The sequence below is a fragment of the Rissa tridactyla genome, chromosome 19 (genome assembly GCF_028500815.1).
Source record: "Rissa tridactyla isolate bRisTri1 chromosome 19, bRisTri1.patW.cur.20221130, whole genome shotgun sequence".
Classification (NCBI taxonomy): domain Eukaryota; kingdom Metazoa; phylum Chordata; class Aves; order Charadriiformes; family Laridae; genus Rissa; species Rissa tridactyla.
In genome coordinates, this window is record NC_071484.1 from 5,572,080 (window position 1) to 5,590,310 (window position 18,231).

The 18,231-nt window shown below is 67.6% G+C and overlaps 2 protein-coding genes across 2 annotated transcripts; one reads left to right on the forward strand and one right to left on the reverse strand.

Moving 5' to 3' along the window:
- Positions 1–218: 218 nt before the first annotated feature.
- Positions 219–9,168, forward strand: PLEKHH3 (pleckstrin homology, MyTH4 and FERM domain containing H3). The gene is given in 14 exon segments (XM_054224643.1): positions 219–464; positions 2,782–2,837; positions 3,514–3,602; positions 3,794–3,988; positions 4,188–4,330; positions 4,332–4,346; positions 4,506–4,629; positions 4,769–5,066; positions 5,152–5,359; positions 5,948–6,084; positions 6,192–6,312; positions 7,031–7,480; positions 7,553–7,744; positions 8,308–9,168. Coding segments are annotated over 14 exon segments (2,361 nt in total). The 5' UTR covers positions 219–314; the 3' UTR covers positions 8,491–9,168.
- A 975-nt stretch (positions 9,169–10,143) lies between these two features.
- On the reverse strand, positions 10,144–18,140 carry TUBG1 (tubulin gamma 1). The gene is made up of 11 exons (XM_054224604.1): positions 18,017–18,140; positions 17,560–17,672; positions 16,841–17,008; positions 16,511–16,579; positions 15,174–15,253; positions 14,452–14,578; positions 13,549–13,635; positions 13,157–13,306; positions 11,719–11,871; positions 11,252–11,413; positions 10,144–10,865 (listed from the first exon to the last, which is right to left on the reverse strand). Exons 1-11 carry the CDS (start codon positions 18,063–18,065, stop codon positions 10,668–10,670), a joined length of 1,356 nt encoding a protein of 451 aa, XP_054080579.1. The 5' UTR covers positions 18,066–18,140; the 3' UTR covers positions 10,144–10,667.
- Between the last annotated feature and the right edge of the window lie 91 nt (positions 18,141–18,231).

Below are 18,231 nucleotides of genomic sequence, written 5' to 3' on the forward strand. Positions count from 1 at the left end.
ACCGCGGGGCTACCGGGCGCGGGGGCTGTGCCCGGTGCCCCGGTCCGCCGGCGCGACCCTCCCCGCGTTCGGCGCGCGCGCCCGCCCGGCAGATGACGCAAGCGGCGGCCCCACCGCCCCGGGCGCGCTGGCTCCGCCCCGGGCCGCGCGCGGCGATTGGCGGGGGCCGGTGACGCGCCCGACCCGGCCCGCCCGGGGCGGCGGCGGCGGGGCCGGTCCCGGCGGCGGCGGCGGCCGGTGAGCGGCGCGGGCGGGCGGGCGGCGGGCCGGTCCCGTCCCGTTCCGGTGCCGTCCCGTCCGGTGGCGGCGGGGCGATGCCGTTCCCGGGCGGGCTGTGGTGGCTGCTGTGCTGCCGGCAGGGCTTCACGCTGCTGCGGCGAGACTACGGCGAGGCGGACCGGGAGGCGGACGGCGAAGCCGAGGAGGAGGAGGCGTCCTTCGAGCTCCGCGCCCAGGGAGACCAGGTAGGGCCGGTATCGGCGCCGGGACGGGCACCGGAGCCGCGGCTGGGCACGGCGCGGCGGGACCGGCGGTGCGCGGCTCCTCCCGCCCGGCTCTGCCCGGCCCTGCCCGGCTCTGCCCGGCTCGGCGGCGCTGTCTCGGCCCGTCTCGGTCCCCGCCGCCCCGGGAGCGTGGCTGCCGCCTGCCCGGGCACGTCCCCGCCGGTCCCGCCGCCCGGGCTGCCCTTGGCGCGTCCCCGCCGCCGGCCGGGGGGGTCCCCGCAGGGCGGCGGGGGAGGGGATCGGCCCGTGGGTGCGGGGGAGCCGCTGCCCCGCGGCAGCCTCCGGGCAGGCGCTGGGGGTCCCGGAGCCCGTGGGGGCAGAGCCGAGGGGAGCGGGTGCCGCTGCCGGCCGGATCCCGGTGAGGGGCCCTTGCAGGGCCCGCGGCGGCGGGACCTGGTTGCCCGTCGGGTGCTGGGGGGCAGCCGAAACCGGGGCACTGCCAGGCCGGCGGGGCAGCGGGGCCGGTGCTGCCCTGCCCTTGCCGGCTCCTCGGGGCAGGAACCGTGGGGCTGGCACTGCCAGGTCCTGCACCGGGGCCGCTGCCGGGGTCAGGTTGGCTGGGGTGCGGAGGGTCCCCGCAGGACGGGTTCCTCAGGCTCTGCCGGAGGAGGCCTGGTCCGTTTGCGGCCCGTGGTGCCCCGGGTGCACGTGCCGGGCGCGGGGAGCAGGCCTGGATCTCCCCGATCCGGCTGCTTCCTCCCTTTGGGGAAACGGAGCGGCGGAAACCGGCGCTTCCTCCGGCCAGGCTGCATGAGGGACAGCTGATAGCGCGGGGCGGCGGGGGGAACCCCAGCTCCCTGGGGGTTCCTCCTGCCTGTCCCGGCTGCCTCCTGCACCCGGAGCCACGGGGTCCTGTCGCTACCCAGAGGGGACACAGAGGGTGGTGACAGCCCAGTCACACTTACTGCAGCCCCTCTCCTCCTGCCTGCGTCGGGGTCTGCCCACGTTGGGGGCTGCCATGGCTGCGCAGGGCTGGGGGCGGCTCTGAGACCCACACACTGTCCATTCCCTGCCAGCGGGTCCCCTTCTCCAGCAGTGCCAGCCCCACGGGACAGCAGGCAGTGGGGACAGTAGCAGGGCTGGAGCTGGGCCCCCTGGGCGCCGGTGGCAGTGCCAAGGGCACGGCAATGGCAGGAGTTGTCTTTAGTTTCCCGTGTCCCATGGGCCGCGCTGGCTCCAGAGGTCCAGGCTGGCGTGGGCGGTTGTGACGCCAGCTCCCCGGGGAGCCCTTCGTCGTGGCCGGGGGGTCCTCGGAAACCCGCAGCGCCGGCCGCCCCTTCCTGGGAGCGTGGGAGCAGCTGCCCCAGCCTTGCCACCGCAGCTCCTCTCTCCCGTTTATTTATATCCCTGAGAAGAAGCCGGCCACCGCTGCCTCCTCCTCCTGCAGGCAGTGGCTGAGGAGCTGGGCACCGTCTCTGTGCCCGCAGCCGTGCGGGAGCACACGGGGCCCTCCCCGGCCTTGGCAGCGGGACGGTCACTGGAGGAGTTGGCCCCATGCACGGTGCCAGCACTGCACGACAGGTGCCTTAATGCCACGGGTCAGAGGTGCCCGGCCCTGGCCCATGGCACAGCCGTACCTGCAGCAGCTCCCCCCTCCCCGCCCCCCCCTTCCCGCTGCTATTTTTAGCAGCCATCTCTTTTTCTTGGCGTTTCATGGCGTGCTCTGGCCTGTCACACCTCCGGCTGCCCCGTTGGGCTACAGCTGGCAGCAGCGCCCGTGCATCTCCCGGGGCAGCATCCATCCCCGCTCTGCCGGGACACCCTGCCCAGCCCGGTGCCTGCCCGTGCCTGGGCCCTGCCTCGTGTCCCAGCACGTGTGCCAGGGTCGTCACGTGAGCGGCACCGTCCACGTCAAGTTGTGCTGCGCGAGGAGGAACCGGCCCCTGTCCCGCTGCTGGGCCAGGGACTTCCCTGCGCCGCGTCCCACCGCCGCGGGCAGGAAGTCAGTGGCCCCATTACAATGGGACTTTGTGCCGTAAGCGTATTACTCAGCACTGACCTTGTGCAATTCTGCACGGTATTCAGCCCGCCGGGTCAGCTGAGGACGCGTGGCCGGCATGCCCGGTGGCTGCCCCCGAGCCCCCGGGGTGCCCCAGCTGCAGCCTGGGCTCCTGCCACGGCTTTGGGAGCACTGGGGCTCCCTGCCCCGCGGCAGCAGGACACAAGCCTGTCCCCCTGGGCCGGGAGCTGGGCTGGCGAGGAGGCAAGCAGTCATTGGAGGGACTTTTGGGGGTGCCAGGTGGTGACCATGGGGCTGAAACATCTCCTCCTTCCCCAGGGATCCCTGGAGGTGAGCCTGAGCCAGCCCACCCGCAGCAGCAGCGGCTCCGAGCGGTGAGTGACCCCCTGCCTCCATCCCATCGGGCATCCCATCGCATCCCTTGCCTGGTGCTGTGGGAGCTGGGGGCCTGGCACGCCGCGGGAGGACGCGCTGGTGCCAGTGTGTGCCGGACCATCCTGCCCGTGGGGCCGGCACCGTGCTGTGCCCGTCCATCGGCTAGAGCAGAGATGGCAGAGCCAGGACTCCCACACTCCGTCCCAATCCCTGGTGCATCCTTGGGCATGTCGCCATCCCTCTGCTGTGCCGGATGGCTCGGCTGCCGCAGGCTCAGCCGATGGGGCCGTGCGTGGCTCCTCCTGTGCCAGGAGGCTCTGCCGGGCCATGTCCACCAGCGGAGGCTGTGCCCTGGGGCCGTGTGTGCCCAGGGAGATGGGGTGCCACGGCACAGGGGCCTTCTCGCTCCTCGTCCTCACAGTGCTGACGCTGCTGCCAACATTCCTTCCTGGTTGTTCATTTTCCGAATTCCTTGGCAGGGCCGCGACTGCAAACAGCTTATTTTTAGCCAGGGTCATCTGCACCCGATGGTTCTGCCGCGTTCCCACCGTGGGGCTGTGGGGTGCCCGGAGCCCCCGGGGACCCGGCTCACCCCAGACCCCGGGGCCGGCTCCCTGCTGGGGGGCCGTGGGAGGCGCCCGTGGGCAGTCGGGCTCAGCCCCGTGTTGTCCCCAGGTCCCTGCTCGTTGCAGAGGAGATGCGCAGCCTCATCACGGAGAAGGGCCCGGAGCCAGTGGAGGATGACCCTGACGCTCTCGTGAAAGGTGTGCACAGAGGTCTCTGCCTCCAGAATAGCCAGGGCTGGCAGGATCATGGCCCGACTGTGGCTGGATCCCGTCCCGGAGGGGCAGGGGGCACCGGCTGGGCTGGCGGGCAGCGGGCAGACCCCGTCCCGCGCCGCAGAGCCGCCGGGGTGGATGGTGCTGGCGGCAGGGGCTGAGGTTTCCCCTTCCAGGCTGGCTGCAGCGGGAGGTGCGGGGCGGCGTGAAGACCCCCTGGATCCGGCCTCGGAAGTACTGGTTCGTGCTGACGCCCGATTCCCTGGACTACTACAGCAGCAACGAGAAGGGGGCTCGGCGGCTGGGCTCCCTCGTGCTCACCAGCCTCTGCTCCGTGCTCTGGCCGGACAAGCAGACCTACAAGGAGACGGGTAGGGTGCCCGTGCCCCTCGGTCGGGCTGCGCCTTTGCAACCCCTCATGCCCCGTGTCGCCCTCCCAGCCCCAGGAGGTCTCCGTCTTCCCGAGGAGCGGCTGTGCCGAGCCCCGGGGCACCGAGTAGCCCAGCTTGGGTGGGGGTCCTTGGGGCGAGGGCGCTGGTGGGCAGCGGGTGAGGTCTCTGTCCCTCACAGGCTACTGGAACGTGACGGTGTTTGGCAGAAAGCACTGCTACCGCCTGTACACGGAGCACCTGAACGAGGCCGTGCACTGGGTGTGCGCGGTGCAGAAGGTCATTGACAGCAAAGTGCCCGTCCAGACGCCCACCCAGCTGCTCATTGCGCGACGTCGAGGTGAGCCCGTGGCACGGGGCTGCCCACGCCTGCAGCCGTCGGGCAGGGCTGGGACGGACGGTCAGGACCCCACGTGCCGTGGGGCGGCGGCGGGTGCCCATGCCGGGCTCTCGGCCGGGCGGCCCTTCTGCAACTGCCGCCATCGCTTTGCCCTCCCAGGAGCACTGCGGCAGCCCCGAGGTCCTGGAGCAGATCTACCGCTGCAACCCCATCCTGCGCTACACCAGCAGCCCCCTCTACGCTCCCCTGCTGCCCTTCCCCTACGGCAGCCTGGACCAAAGCGGTGAGGGGCGAGCGGGGGTCCTGTGCCCGGGCTGGCAGGAGCGATGGTGGGGCCAGGCTGGGCTGGGTACGGCGCCTGGATGGCCGGGGGGGAACCTGGGGAAGCCCACAGGGCTGTTAACCCCCATCCCGTCCCGCAGCCCCCGGCCCCCGCAGCTACACCACGCTGCGCGACGAGGCCGTGAAGCTCTTCAACTCGCTGCAGCAGCTGGAGTCGGAGCGCGACCCGGTGCCGCTGATGCAGGGCGTCCTGCAGACCTGCCTGGACCTGCCGCCGCTGGTGGACGAGATCTACTGCCAGCTGGTGAAGCAGACCACGGAGCCGGCGGCGCCGGGCGGGCAGGGCGACCTGCACTACTGGCAGCTGCTCACCTGCATGAGCTGCACCTTCCTGCCCTCCCCGCCCGTCCTGCGCTTCCTGCGCTTCCACCTGGACAGGCGAGTGCCGGCGGAGCTGCCAGGCGCCGGGGCCCCCATCGGGTTGGCGCCACCGTGACCCCCCCCTCCCCGGCATCTCTCGCAGGACAGAGAGCCGGTTCCCTGCCTCGGAGATGGCCAAGTACGCCTGCTTCATCCGGGAGGCGCTGGGGAAGACGAAGGGGCGGGAGTGCGTGCCCTCCCTGGAGGAGATCCTGGTGCTGATGCGGCGGCAGGAGATGATCTGCACCGTGCACTGCCCGGGGGCGCCCGCCTGCAGCGTGGCCATCAGCTCCCACACCACGGCTGAGGAGGTGAGGGGCCGCGGCCGCGCCGGGCGGGGGGCTCGGGACATTTTGGCGCGCGGGGCTGGGAGGGTGGCCTGCCATGGAATGGTTTGGGTTGGAAGGGACCTTAAAGATCATCCAGTTCCCCACCCCCCTGCCCTGGGCAGGGACACCTCCCACCAGCCCAGGTTGCTCCAAGCCCCGTCCAACCTGGCCTTGAACCCCTCCAGGGATGGGGCAGCCACAGCTGCTCTGGGCAACCTGGGCCAGGGGCTCACCACCCTCACAGCCAAGAATTTCTTCCTGATATCCATCTAAATCTCCCCTCCTTCAGTGTTAAACCGTTACCCCTCGTCCTATCATTACACTCTCTGATAAAGAGTCCCTCCCCATCCTTCCTGTAGCCCCCTTTAGGGACTGGAAGGCTACTAGAAGGTCTCCCCAGAGCCATGGGAGGTGGGGGGCTCCTGCAGGTCTCCCCCAGCTCAGCCGCGGTGGAGGGGGGCTGAGGGCCACCTGCCTTTGCCCGCTGTGACCTGTCTGTGTCCCTTTGCAGCCCTGAGCGCCGCGGCCAGGGGTGCGCAGTCACCGTCGGTTGCCTTTGTCTCGCCCCAGGTGGCCCGGGAGCTGGTGTCGCGCCTGGGGCTGTCCCAGAGCCCCAACCTCTTCGCTCTCTACGAGCAGTCCCGGCGGCGGGAGCAGCCCGTGGCTAGTGCCACGCTGCTGGCCGACATCCTCACCAGGTTTGAAAAGTAAATGTCCCGCTCTGCTGCCTACGGGGGAGAGGGGCTGGGGGCGGGAGGGGACAGTGGTGGGGTGCCTGTCCCCGTGCTGATGGGGCCGGTCCCTTCTGCTGCAGCCTGGCTGGGGAGCAGCGGGAGCAGGACCCACCGTGCCGGCTCTGCTTCAAACACTACGGCTTCCTGGACACGGACAACGTCCCTCGCGACAGCCTGGAGTTTGCCCTCCTCTTTGAGCAGGTGAGAGCCGCGCTGTGCCACCGTGGCCATGCTGTGCCGTGCCGGGGTGGCCGTGCCACCGTGGCCATGCTGTGCCGGCTCACCCTGTCCTCCCGCAGGCACGAGCCACACCATGCCGGAGTGGCTATGCCGTGACGAGGTGGCCGTGCCACAGTGGCCATGCTGTGCCGGTTCACCCTGCCTTCCTGCAGGCACGAGCCACACCATGCCGGAGTGGCTATGCCGTGACGAGGTGGCCGTGCCACAGTGGCCATGCTGTGCCATGCCGGGGTGGCCGTGCCGCCGTGGCCATGCTGTGCCGGCTCACCCTGCCTTCCTGCAGGCACGAGCCACACCATGCTGGGGTGGCTATGCTGTGACGAGGTGGCCGTGCCACAGTGGCCATGCTGTGCCATGCTGCGGTGGCCACGCTGTGCCGGCTCACCCTGCCTTCCCGCAGGTGTGAGCCGCACCGAGCCGGGGTGGCTATGCTGTGCCAGGGTGGCTGTGCCACAGTGGCCATGCTGTGCCGGCTCACCCTGCCTTCCCGCAGGCACGAGCCACACCATGCCAGAGTGGCTATGTCGTGCCGGGGTGGCCATGCCGCCGTGGCCATGCTGTGCCAGCTCACCCTGTCCTCCCGCAGGCACGAGCCACACCATGCTGGGGTGGCTATGCTGTGCCGGGGTGGCTGTGCCACAGTGGCCATGCTGTGCCGGCTCACCCTGCCCTCCCGCAGGCGCACGAGATGGTGCTGCGGGGCTACGTGCCCACGTCGGAGGAGACGCTGCAGACACTGGCCGCGCTGCGCCTGCAGAGCCTCAACAGCGACTTCTCCACCCACGCGCCCTTCCCGCGCCTGGAGGAGCTCTTCCCGCCCCACGTGCTGCACGCCCGCCTGCCGGCCCCCCGCCACCGCACCCCCACCAAGTGCCGGGGGGCCCGGCTGCGCGCGGGGCTGCTGGCCGGCGGGCTCTGGGGGCAAGCGCTGGCCAAGCAGCGGGCGGAACGGGACCAGCGCCTGCGGGGCCGCCTGCGGGAGGAGGGGGCCAGCACCATGGCCGCCATCGTGGAGAAGTGGAAGCTGCTGCAGGGCATGGGCCGGCCCGAGGCCATGGCCGCCTACGTGGCACTGGTGCGGGAGTGGCCCGGCTTCGGCTCCACGCTCTTCGACGTCGACCTGCGTGCGGTGAGGCACTGGCGCGGCGGGGGCGGTGGGCAGCCCTGGCAGCGGGCAGCTCTGACGCCCCTCTCCCCGCAGAGCCCGGTGGGGGCCGGTCCCCAGCGGCTGTGGCTGGGCATCGGGGCCAAGGCTGTCTCGCTCTACAAGCCGGGGGAGCCCGAGCCCTTGGACAGCTTCTGCTATGGCCGCATCTCCTCCTTCGGCGCCTCCGACAGCAGCACCTTCCGCCTCTCCGTGGAGGACCGGGACCTGCTCTTCGAGACCTCCCAGGTATGGGGCCGCCATTCCTCCTTCCCTCCATCCCCCCTTTCCGCCCATCTCTCCATTCCCCCATCCCTCTTTCCCTCCTTCCCTCCATCCCCTCATCCCACCTCTCCTCCTTCCCCCCTTCCCTCCATCCCCCTTCCCTCCATCCCCCTTCCCTCCATCCCCCTTCCCTCCATCCCTCCATCCCCCTTCCCTCCATCCCTCCATCCCCCCTTTCCTCCATCGCCCCATCCCCTCATCCCTCCTTCCCTCCATCCCCTTATCCCCCCCTCTCCTCCATCCCCCCCTCTCCTCCATCCCCCTTCCCTCCATCCCTCCATTGCCCCTCTCCTCCATCCCCCCTTTCCTCTATCCCCCATCCCCTCATCCCTCCTTCCCTCCTTCCCTCCATCCCCTCATCCCACCTCTCCTCCATCCCCCCATCCCTCCTTCCTCCCTCTCCTCCATCCCCCTTCCCTCCATCCCTCCATCCCCCCTCTCCTCCATCCCCCCTTCCCTTCATCCCCCGGGGGCTGCAGGGGGCCGGGCACCCCGGGCTGACCCAGCGCGTCCCCTCTGCTCCGCAGGTGGACGAGATCGCCCAGCTTCTCAACACATACCTCGCCTCCGCGGGTGCCCGGCGGCCGCCACGGCCCCAGGAGCCAGCCACCAGCCCCCCAGCCCCAGATCCCACCGCACCACCCCAGGGGCTCTGCCCCACGGCAGGGCCCTGGCAGCACCGGCCGCCCGTGGGCTCCTTCCACAGTTAGCCCGGCGGCCACGCAGGGTGCTCCCGACGGACGGTGTGGGGAGGGCGGCCGGGCAGCGAGTGGCAGGTCTGTGCCGGTCCCCAGCTGCTCCCCGGAGCAGGGGGACGGGGGCTCGTGCTCCCTGCACCGCTGTTGCCTTTCTGGTTATTTCCTTAATTTATTTTGAGACGCTCGCGCCCCCCCCCCCGCCCGTCTCCCAGCACTTTCCCTGGAGGGCAGCGGGGCTGCCATGCCGCGGTCCCCTGCGCTGCTCCCAGGCTGTCCCTGTCCCCTGGTCCCCTGTACCCCGGTGCCTTCGCCTCCAGCACTCGTGCTGCCTGGCAGCTCTGCCGGCGCCCCAGCTCTTGCCGCCCCGGGGGGGACTTTGCCCGGGGCGAGGGGTGCCAGGCAGCGGTGCTGTGCCGTCGTCTGTCTGTCCGTCCACTGAACCCACCCCTCCTGGAAAGCTGCGGGCGGCTTTTGGCCAAGCCGCCTCGGGGACCACCGGGCTCCTCGTGGCCGGGCCCTGCCGCATCGTGGTGGCCCCATGGCGGGGCTCGTGGCGTGGGGTGGCCGGCGGGGTGGTGGCTGGTACGGCTGGGGCTCGGCCCCTCAATGTTGCCTCTGTAAAGTTTGTCGGTTCTGTCTTGGGGGGTGGGGGTTGGTTGTTTGTTTTTCTAAATAAATGCACAAAGGAAAGGCTGGGCCTCCCGTCCCCGAGCTCCGGCCGCGGTGGGAGGCAGGGACGCTCTGATCCCCGGGGCGGCGAGGGCAGCGGGGCCGGGGACAGGCGGCGGGAGGAGCAGCACAGCGTGTCCTCGGGGACAGGGACCGCCGTCCCTCCGGCCAGCGCCGCAGCCGGGCTGTTCACTGCGCCCTTTGGCATTTCACCAACGGCGCGGGCCGTGCTGCGGCTCCGCTGCAGCTCCCCGGCACCCCCTGGCACTGGCCGCCCCGGCGGGGGGAACTGCCCCGGCCGCGGGCGCCGCTGCGGGGCCGGTGCCAAGGAGGGCGTGGGAGCCCGGCGCTGCCATGGCGGAGGGGGGTATTTTTAGCCCGTCGCTCCACGCCGCAGGGTCAGAGGAAAAGGCTAATTCTCACCTTGGGCTGCCGGGGCTTGGGCCGGCGCCAGCGCTGCCCCACACCGTCCCTCACAGCCTGACTCACGTGGGGGCAGGACCGCAGCGGCCGTGTCCGACCATCTCCCCCCTCCATCACGCATCCTTCCCTGTGCCGTCCCCTGCCCTGGCTCCAGAGCGGACAGGGACCCCCCCCCCAGCTCTCAGGGACCCCCCTCCTGCATGGGCCCTCGCCCCCATGAAGCACTAAATGCGGGCGCCGCGGGCACCGCATGCTCTGCGGGTACGGCAGGGCGGTGCCGGCTCCTGGCCCCGGTCAGCCATGCCGGCAGGTCCTGCCAGTATTTCTGGCTCTGCCGCGGCGGTCGCCCAGCGCCGCCCGGGCTCAGACAGCATGCTGCCGGCTGGCTCCCGGCCGGGGCAGGGCCAGCCCCGCGCGCCACCGGGACGTGCAGGGGAGTGGCAGCCCCGGTTCAGCGCTGCCACCGAGCCGGGACACCGGGCTGGCCAGCTGGGCAAGGCGAGCACTGGCCCTGGCAGCATCTGCCGCTGCTTCCCTCCCCGGCTGCTCACTCCAGGAGCCGTGCAGGCAGTGTCAGTGCAGGAACAGCCTTTATTAAAGCAAAATAACCTACAAAAATATAGATACAGCCTGTGCCCCAGGCCTGATCTGGCGAAGGAGGAACAAGGCTCCTGCCCAGGGCAAGGACTAGCTCAGCCACACAGAGCCTTTGGCCACAGGGGTTGCCTGCACCCAACTCTTTGGGCCAGGCCCGTTCCAAGCCCCCTGGGTTCGCTCTCCTCCTCCTCCTCCGAGCGAGCGTTGCTCTCACGGGCAGAGGTTCCCTACCAGCACAGCGCGCAGCTGCCCCAGTCCCGTCCTGGGCCAGGGCAGGTGGTGGAGCAGAGGCTGTCCCCCCCGCCAAGGGTCTTCAGGAGCAGCGCTGCTCCCTGCAGAGCGGCTTCTGCCGAGGAGTGCAGCGTGTGTGTGCAGCCAGGGTGACGACTCCACCGCCGCCGGGCAGCGCTGAGGGGTGCTAAACGTGGGCACGGCAGAGACAAGCCCTGCCGGCATGCGTGGAGGTGGCCGTGGGACCCTCCCGTCCCCTGGCAGGGCACTCACTGCTCCTGCGTGCCCCAGGAGATGTAGTCAGGGCGCGTGGCCGCGTGGTACTCGTCGATCAGCTGCTGCACGATCTCCCGGGAGTTGTCCAGCTCGTCGAAGTTGTCCTTGAAGATGTCCTCCTTGCGGAACTGCTCCAGGAAGGCCTCCCGCTTGCGCAGCTTGTCGTACTGCCGGCACGTCCGCTCAAACAGCTGGGGAGCAGCGCAGCAGTCAGACGGGCCACAGCTCCCCAGGGACCCCCGACCTCCTCGGGCTGCTGCCTGGGAGGAGGCAGGCAGGGCAGTAGCTGCTGCCCTGCGCCCAGCCAGCGCTCGGGATCAGCTCCTGCTTCCGCCGCTGCCTTTGGCCCAGGGAGAGGGAGCCCTGCTGCTCCTGGGCGAACGGCTCCACGGGTGCAGTAGGGCTGCCGGGACCCCAGACCAAGCCTGTGCCCCAGCTGCTCGCCCTCCCCTCATCCCCAAGCCCTGCCCTGGCTTTGTGAAAGCCCCCGAGATGATGTGTTTGGGACTGAAAGGACACCGGAGCTGCAGCCGTGGGACCCCCAGCGCTGCCCGCGGGGGAGAGGGAAGGCGCTCACCGAGGAGATGTTGGTGTGGTTTGCCATCATGAGGCCGCTGACGCGGTGTGCGGACGGCAGGTAGGGGGACTTGCGGGACAAAGCCACCTGGATGCTGGCAGGACCCCAAGGGATGAAGTTGGCCAGTTTCCTCTCCCGGATCCGTTGCAGACTCTTGTGAACCTGGCGGGACGAGAGCAGCAGGGTGATGGGGAAAGCAGCCCGGTCCCAGCAGACCCAGGCGCTGCTCCTCACTGGACGTACAGCCTCAGGAAGGTGGATTTCAGCAACGGGCAGGTAGGGAGGCTCCTCATGGCAAGGGACTAGCGGCCTTTCCACGAGGACAAGGCCCACACGGGAGCAACTCGGAGCCAGTTCTCAGTGCTCGGTCTCGCCCCAGGGTCCCCACACAGGAAGATGGTGACCGTGCCCTTCCCTGGCATACCATGCCATTGCTGTCAGCATCTGAAATAGCCATGGGAACTCACCTGCGTAGGATCCACCTCCCCCTGGATGATGTTGAGGATGGCGATGTAGCAGTGGTTGGTCTGCCTGTCTCGCCCTGTGGACACCATCACGTTTTTAGGTTGCAGCAATCTTCTCATCACGTCCAGGACCGTGGTCTTCCTCACGCTGGCCACCTGCAAATGCCAGCTAGGGGTCAGAGGGAGCAGGCGTGCAGCTCCCTTGCCCTCCCGCTGTCCTGCACACACACACACAGAGGAGCAGGGGGCAGCTGGACAGAGAAGCCCTCGCCCCGGGGACAGAGCCACGTGCAAGGCCACATGCAGGACAGGGAAATCCCGAAGTCACACAACAGGCGCAGCCAGGCTGAGAACCGGAGCGTTGGCGGAGGCTCCGACACGAGGGCGCTGAGCTGCCCCCCCCAGCAGCACAGCAAGGCTCAGCTGAGACCAGAGTGACCGGGACAAACTTCTGTCCTGTTCCACTGCCGAGGCAAGGCGCAGGGCTGGCAGACAGGAGGGGTCATTCCCCACTGCAACCCCCTCCCCACCTTGCCCTGTGCTGAGCCCGGGGGCAGACGGGCCACTGCAGTCCCTGAGGGCTGTCACAGCCTTTGCCGGCTGCTGCCTGCCACGGGGGCCACAGCCGGGGCCGGCACCCGAGGGAGTGCCCAGAGCAAGGACAGGGTGTCAGCCCCGCTCCAGGCACCGTCTGAGCTGCTGGCTGAGCCCTCCCCACACTCCTCCCTGGGAGGACAGATCACACACTCGATACCCTTTTCAGAGCCAGCAGTTTTTCAGATTTGCTTCTCTGAGTAACATCCTGAGGAAATGCACACAACGAGAGGAGAACAGCAGCTGTTAGCTCCCAGCAGAACTGAGACGCGGCCAACGCAGGTGAGTGCCTCTCAAAACAGAACCGCACCGTTCTCACCGGGGGGGAGCTGAGGGGGCACTGGCTGGGGACGAGCTAAACGCAAGCGGTAGTGTTTGATGCGGCTGAGGGCTGGCAATCCCCTCCCAGAACACAGATCAAGCCCTGGAAGGGGCTGATGCCTGGAGCCCACGCTCAGTCTTGGCATGACAACGATCACCAGTGTTCTGACCCAAAAAGCCCAGGCCACTGGCCCACTGGGGTGGCAGGACTGGCCGGGCCACTTTGCTGGGCTCAGTCCGATCGTTGCTAAGGGTGGCTTTTGTCAGATGGGATCCTGTCGGCTCCCCCACAGCTGCCGCAGCCACGCTCATGCATGCAGCAGGTAGGCCAGCATAAGCACAATTGCCTGCTCACGTCTGAGTCATATCGCATAGCGCTGTCAGGTGGTGTGGACACACGGGCCGGGCTTTGGAACGTGCAATTAGGGCTCACGCCAAGACCGTGGGACTGGCGGATGTTACAAGGTGAGCGTGGCGCTGCCCCTGCCCTCGGGGAAGGGGAGGAGTGCCCGGTGGGCTGCCTTACCGACTGGTCGGTGGTGAGCGGTGTGTACCCCGTCATGAGGAAGTGCAGCCGCGGGGTGGGGATCAGCGAGGCAATCAGCCCGATGAGGTCGTTGTTCATGTATCCCGGGTACCTGAGCGTGGTGGTGCTAGCAGACATGATGGTGGAGACCTGGGGGAGAGCACGGGGTCAGCATCTGCATCACTGCAGGGCTGCGGAGCACGTTCAAAACCTGCTCCGCACAGCCACGCCGGGGGAAGCTGGAGGCCGCCCCTAGGAAGGGCAGAGGACCCTCGTTCACAGCCCCAGGCTGCCCACCACCGCACCCAGCCCATGGAGACCGCGCTCAGACCGAGTCGAGGGCAGCGGGGAAGCCCCCCGCCAGCTTCCGCAGAGGGAAGAGCCCTTCTCACCAGCTGGTTGATCTGAGAGAATGACGGGTTCTGAATGTGCAGCCTGTCTGTCGCGATGCGATTCAAGGCCGTGTTGTCCAGAACCACCTGCAAGAGAAACACCGGCTCTGTGAAGAGCCTCGGAGGCAGCCCGAGGAGGGGCAGCCCGGGCCACGTGTCCAAGGGCACCAGCTTGCCCAGCATAGGCCCCGAGCGCCACAGCCCTCGGCAGCAGGTGGCAGACACTTGAAACCACAAGCTGACTCATCTGTGGAGCGTAACCGACACTGTCAATGGAAGCTCTTCCCTCCCATCTTGGCTGTGCTCCCCAGCGCTCTCCCAAAGAGCAGAGCACTGCCTCTGGGCCAGCACCTCGCAGCAGCCTTCAGCCCCAGCAGCTCTGCCGCAGCCGCTCTTGCCCCTCATGTGCAGAGATGAGCTGGGAGGGACGGGCAGCGTCTTGGTAAGGATCTGACTGAAGGCCTCCGGTGCAGGCTGAAGACGCTGCCTGGCTGGGGCTTGTGGGTGCTGAAAGTCATGCTGGAATCGAGTTCAAGTGGAAGGCTGCAGCGCAGCTATGCAGAGGAAGCACAGCCAGTCCTCGCTGCCATGGGAGGAAATCTGCTGGGTCCCAGGGGCAGAAATGCCAAGCCGGAGAGCTCAGCAGGGGGTAGCACAGAGCCCTTGTCCCTGGAGCCACCACATCTGCTCAGCCCTTCCGGATGGGGGTGCGCTCCTTGCTGTGCCTGGGGCTTCACCGGCTCATCGCTCGCTGCTGTGGCACTCCCCCCCACAGAGCTACGGCACCCACCCCACACGGCTATGGCAGTTGCCCCAGGAAAAGCGGTTTGTGAGTGGCCGGGGACAAGGCTGCCAGGCGGGAGCTGGCTGCAGTGCTGGCCTGACACGCACTGGGACTCTTACCACGCAGTCAGCGTTCTGAGTCAGCCTCTTCAGCGTCAGCAGAGAGTTGTACGGCTGGACTACAACATCGCTCATCTCATCCTGGTTTGGGAAAACCGAGTAGGTCTCCACCAGCTTCTTGGGATACCTGGTGAGAAAGCGCGGCCACCTCAAGGGTTAACACCACCAAGCCAGCACTCTCTCCTCCCACAAGCTGCCTTTGCAGTCTCCAGGGCTCAGGACAGCAGTGAGTCACCAGGACTTCGTGCCAGAGTCTGCTCCCAGGGAGGGAGAAAATTTGTCCCAGCAGTGCCTACCCTAGCAGTACAGGAGCAGGCTGCCAGACTGAGCTACAGGCGAGGCTGAGCCATCCACAGGCTGATTAAGCAGCTGCTTACAAGCCTTTTCAAGAGGCTGCAAGCTGAAACAGGCAGGGATGGCAGCTCAGACCCCGCAGCTAGAGCCTCTCACCCTCCCCTGCAGAGTCAGGGTGTCAGGAGGCAGCTGCCTGATAAGAATGTCTGAGGGAAGGCAGAGTTTTTGGACAGCACAAGTCCAGTTTCAGAGCCTCTGAAGTCCCCAGGCGTATCAGGAGCCGTCCCTTCCCCGGGCAGTGTGCCAGGGATTGCACAAGACAGTGTTTGGGTGGGGGCGGCGGCTCTGAGTCAGCGCTCTCCAGCTCCCTGCTCTGGAAGGGTGCCCAGCCCAGGCCAGGCTCTGACGAGGACAAGATGAACACTCACCTGTCATTCAGTCTCTCCAGCAGGTACGAGCCCAGCCCGGAGCCCGTTCCACCGGCAATGGAGTGGCAAAGCACAAATCCCTGGAAGGAAGCAGAACACAGCTCAAGGTCCAGCTCAGCCCCAGGGGCAGGCAGAGCAAAGCATGCTGTGCCACCAGCACCAGCAGAGACCTGCCAGACCTGTGAGAACTCCCCCTGTGACAACTGAGAGCACGGAGCTGACGCCTGTGGAGGGACCGGAGGTTAGCCCTGGCTCCTGCAGAGGGAGCGGAGGTTAGCCCTGCCTCCTGCGGACCACAGCCACAGCCAGATGCTCGTCAGGCCACTTCTGCCAGCGTGGGTGGGATCCACCTCTCTGCACACACCACAAAGTGCAACTGCTGCTCAGGAGCCTCCCGGATTCCTCCCACCCCAGAACAGGCTTCAGAATAGCTCCAACGTCACCTTCAGGATCCGGTCAGTCACACAAAACAGAGGGATGTGTTCTCAGCCCTTTCCCTGGGCCCTCCACGACATTCCCCGCCTTCCAGAGTGCCCGAGGCCAAATTCCCTCTACCTGACTTCAGGGCAATTCCCACCTGCTGCAGGTCCCACAACGGGCTCTCAGATCTTCTGCCAGCTCACTTTTACAATGACATTTTCCCTTGCCCTGTTGCCATGTGACAGCCTCACACAAACACCAGGGAGCCCTGTCTGTCTACGCACAGGAAATGGGTTTACACGGACGGTGGCCAAAGTCCTGCCAGAGGCATGTGGCAAAGCGTCCGAAGAGCTGTCGGTACCCTGGTGTCCCTTTAACCCAGCTGGAGAGACAATGAAGCTGCAGCTGCCTGCACTCATTCCGTGGATTTCAAAGCACTGGGCAACTCTGGGTCTAAACACCTTCCTGCTGGCAGCCCGAGGCCCCTCCTCTGCTGCAGATGCCTTGTTCCAGCACAGCCCCCCATCCCACGAGGGCTTCACTGGAGGATGAGCAGCGTGTCCTGCTTCAGCTGGCATGGGGGAGAGCCACAGGAGGGAGGGAGAACAGGGAAAGGAAGAAGCACCACAATGCCTGCAACTCTTCCTGCCAACTGTATCCTGCGGGAAGTGCCCAATGCAAGCAATATTTGGGGCAGAAAAACGCCTCACTGTGCATACGGTAAGGAGATTTCCGGGGAAGCCTGGCAGATGTAGTGATGGGAAAGACCTCTCTTTACATGTTCTCTGCTCAGCACCCAGAAGCGTGTTGAGCAAGTCTGCATACACCAAAGGGCTGCGCTCGGCCTTACAAAAGAGCAGCCCGGCTCTGAAAACAAGAAGCAGGACAACTGGATCCAAATCCCCTGATTTACTTACTTCCAAACTGTCGCTCCCATCAGCCTCTCTGTCTATTATATCAAAAATGTCTTCGTGGATTTTTTCTCCCTGCAAGAGAAATCAGACCAGGGTTTGTTCCTTTCCCACAGAGAACGGAGAAGAGCTGCTCAAGCCTGGTGTTGAAGCCAACTCAGAACGGCAACGTGCCCCTGGGCCCAGGGTGCCATGAAGTGTCAGGTGTAAGTCCCTGCTGAATGATGAAGTGTTCTTCAAAAGCCACCTACTGAGCCTGACATGAGAAGGCCACGATAAAGGCTCATTCCTAATGAGCTGGCCTGTGTTTGCACCCAGGAGCACTAGAGCTGTTACCTGTGAGAAGCCGCTGGCCCAGTTGTTCCCAGCTCCCCCTCCATGCTCCGACAGGTAGATGTTTTCTGGGTTGTAGAGGTTGGCGTAAGGGGAGTTCAGGATGGAGTGGATAACTCGGGGCTCCAGGTCCAGCAGCACGGCGCGCGGGATGTAGTGCTCATCGTCTGCCTTTAACAAGGAGCAGGAAGATCATGACGCAGTCGCAGCTCAGCGCCGCTTCACTGCGAGAGAAGTGCCGCTGCGTGTGCCACCCCCTGGCCGCGGCGGAGCACGGCACAGCCGGCGTCTGACAGGGAGGAGGAGGAAGGGAAACTTGTTATGTACGGCCTGTCCGTAATGCAGCATCTATACGTGCCCCTGAGCATAACCTGGATGCTGGGCAGGTGGGGGAGGGCGGCTCTAACAGGCTGCGCTGGCGGCAGTTACGTATGGCGGTATCTATGGCAGCCTCAGCCTCCACAACACATCCATTTCCAGAGCCTGGAGCGCAGACAGCAGCCCTGGCAGCGTGCTGCCCAGCAGGAGCGCTGGGCTGGGGCTGTCGCTCCAACCAGCCCGGGGTCAGCATCAGCCCCACCAGTCCCTGAACGGGGGGCCCGCTGGAGGGAGCTGAAGCGGTCACAGGCAGCGCTGCCTGCGTTCACCCAGGCACGGATCGAGACGGTGAGAGGGGCAGGCTGCAGCGCACCGGCCCCATGGCGGGCAGTGCCCGGCAGTACCTGGTAGAAGAAGACATCCTTGCGGTCAGTGCCCTCGGTGGCGAACTCCTCCACGATGCCCTCGGGGCTGATGCCGTGCTCGGCACAGAGCTGCTTCCAGAACTCGAACCCGACTGTGTGTGGGTGGGGGGGGAACGGTTAGCCGGGGCGGGAGCGGAGCCGGGCCCGGGCCCGGTGCCCCACGCCGGGCCGGGCCGGGCCAGGCCAGAGCCTGGAGCATCCCCGGGTCCGCCAAGCCCCGCCCCCCTCCTCCAGGCCCCGCCCCCGCACGAAGGACCGCCCCTCCAGGCCCCGCCCCCAGCTCGTCAGACCACGCCCCTCCTCGTCAAGCCCCGCCCCCGCCCCTCACAGCATCCCCGCCCCTCACAGCATCCCGGCCCCGCCCGGTGCGCGCTGCCCCGGCCCGGCCCTGCCCTGCCGTCGCCCGCCCCGTTTGTCCGCCCGCCCGCCCGCTCACTCTGGTTGCCGCACTGGCCCAGCTGCAGGGTGATGATCTCCCGCGGCATGGCGGCCGAGGCTCGGCTCCGCTCCTCCCGCCCGCCGCCCCGCCGCCTCTCCCGCCCGGCGCCAACGGCACTGCGCCTGCGCGCCGCGCACTTCCGGGAGGGCGCCGCTCCTGGCAACGCGCCTGCGCCCTGCCAGGCGACGCCCACCGCGCCTGCGCCAAGATGG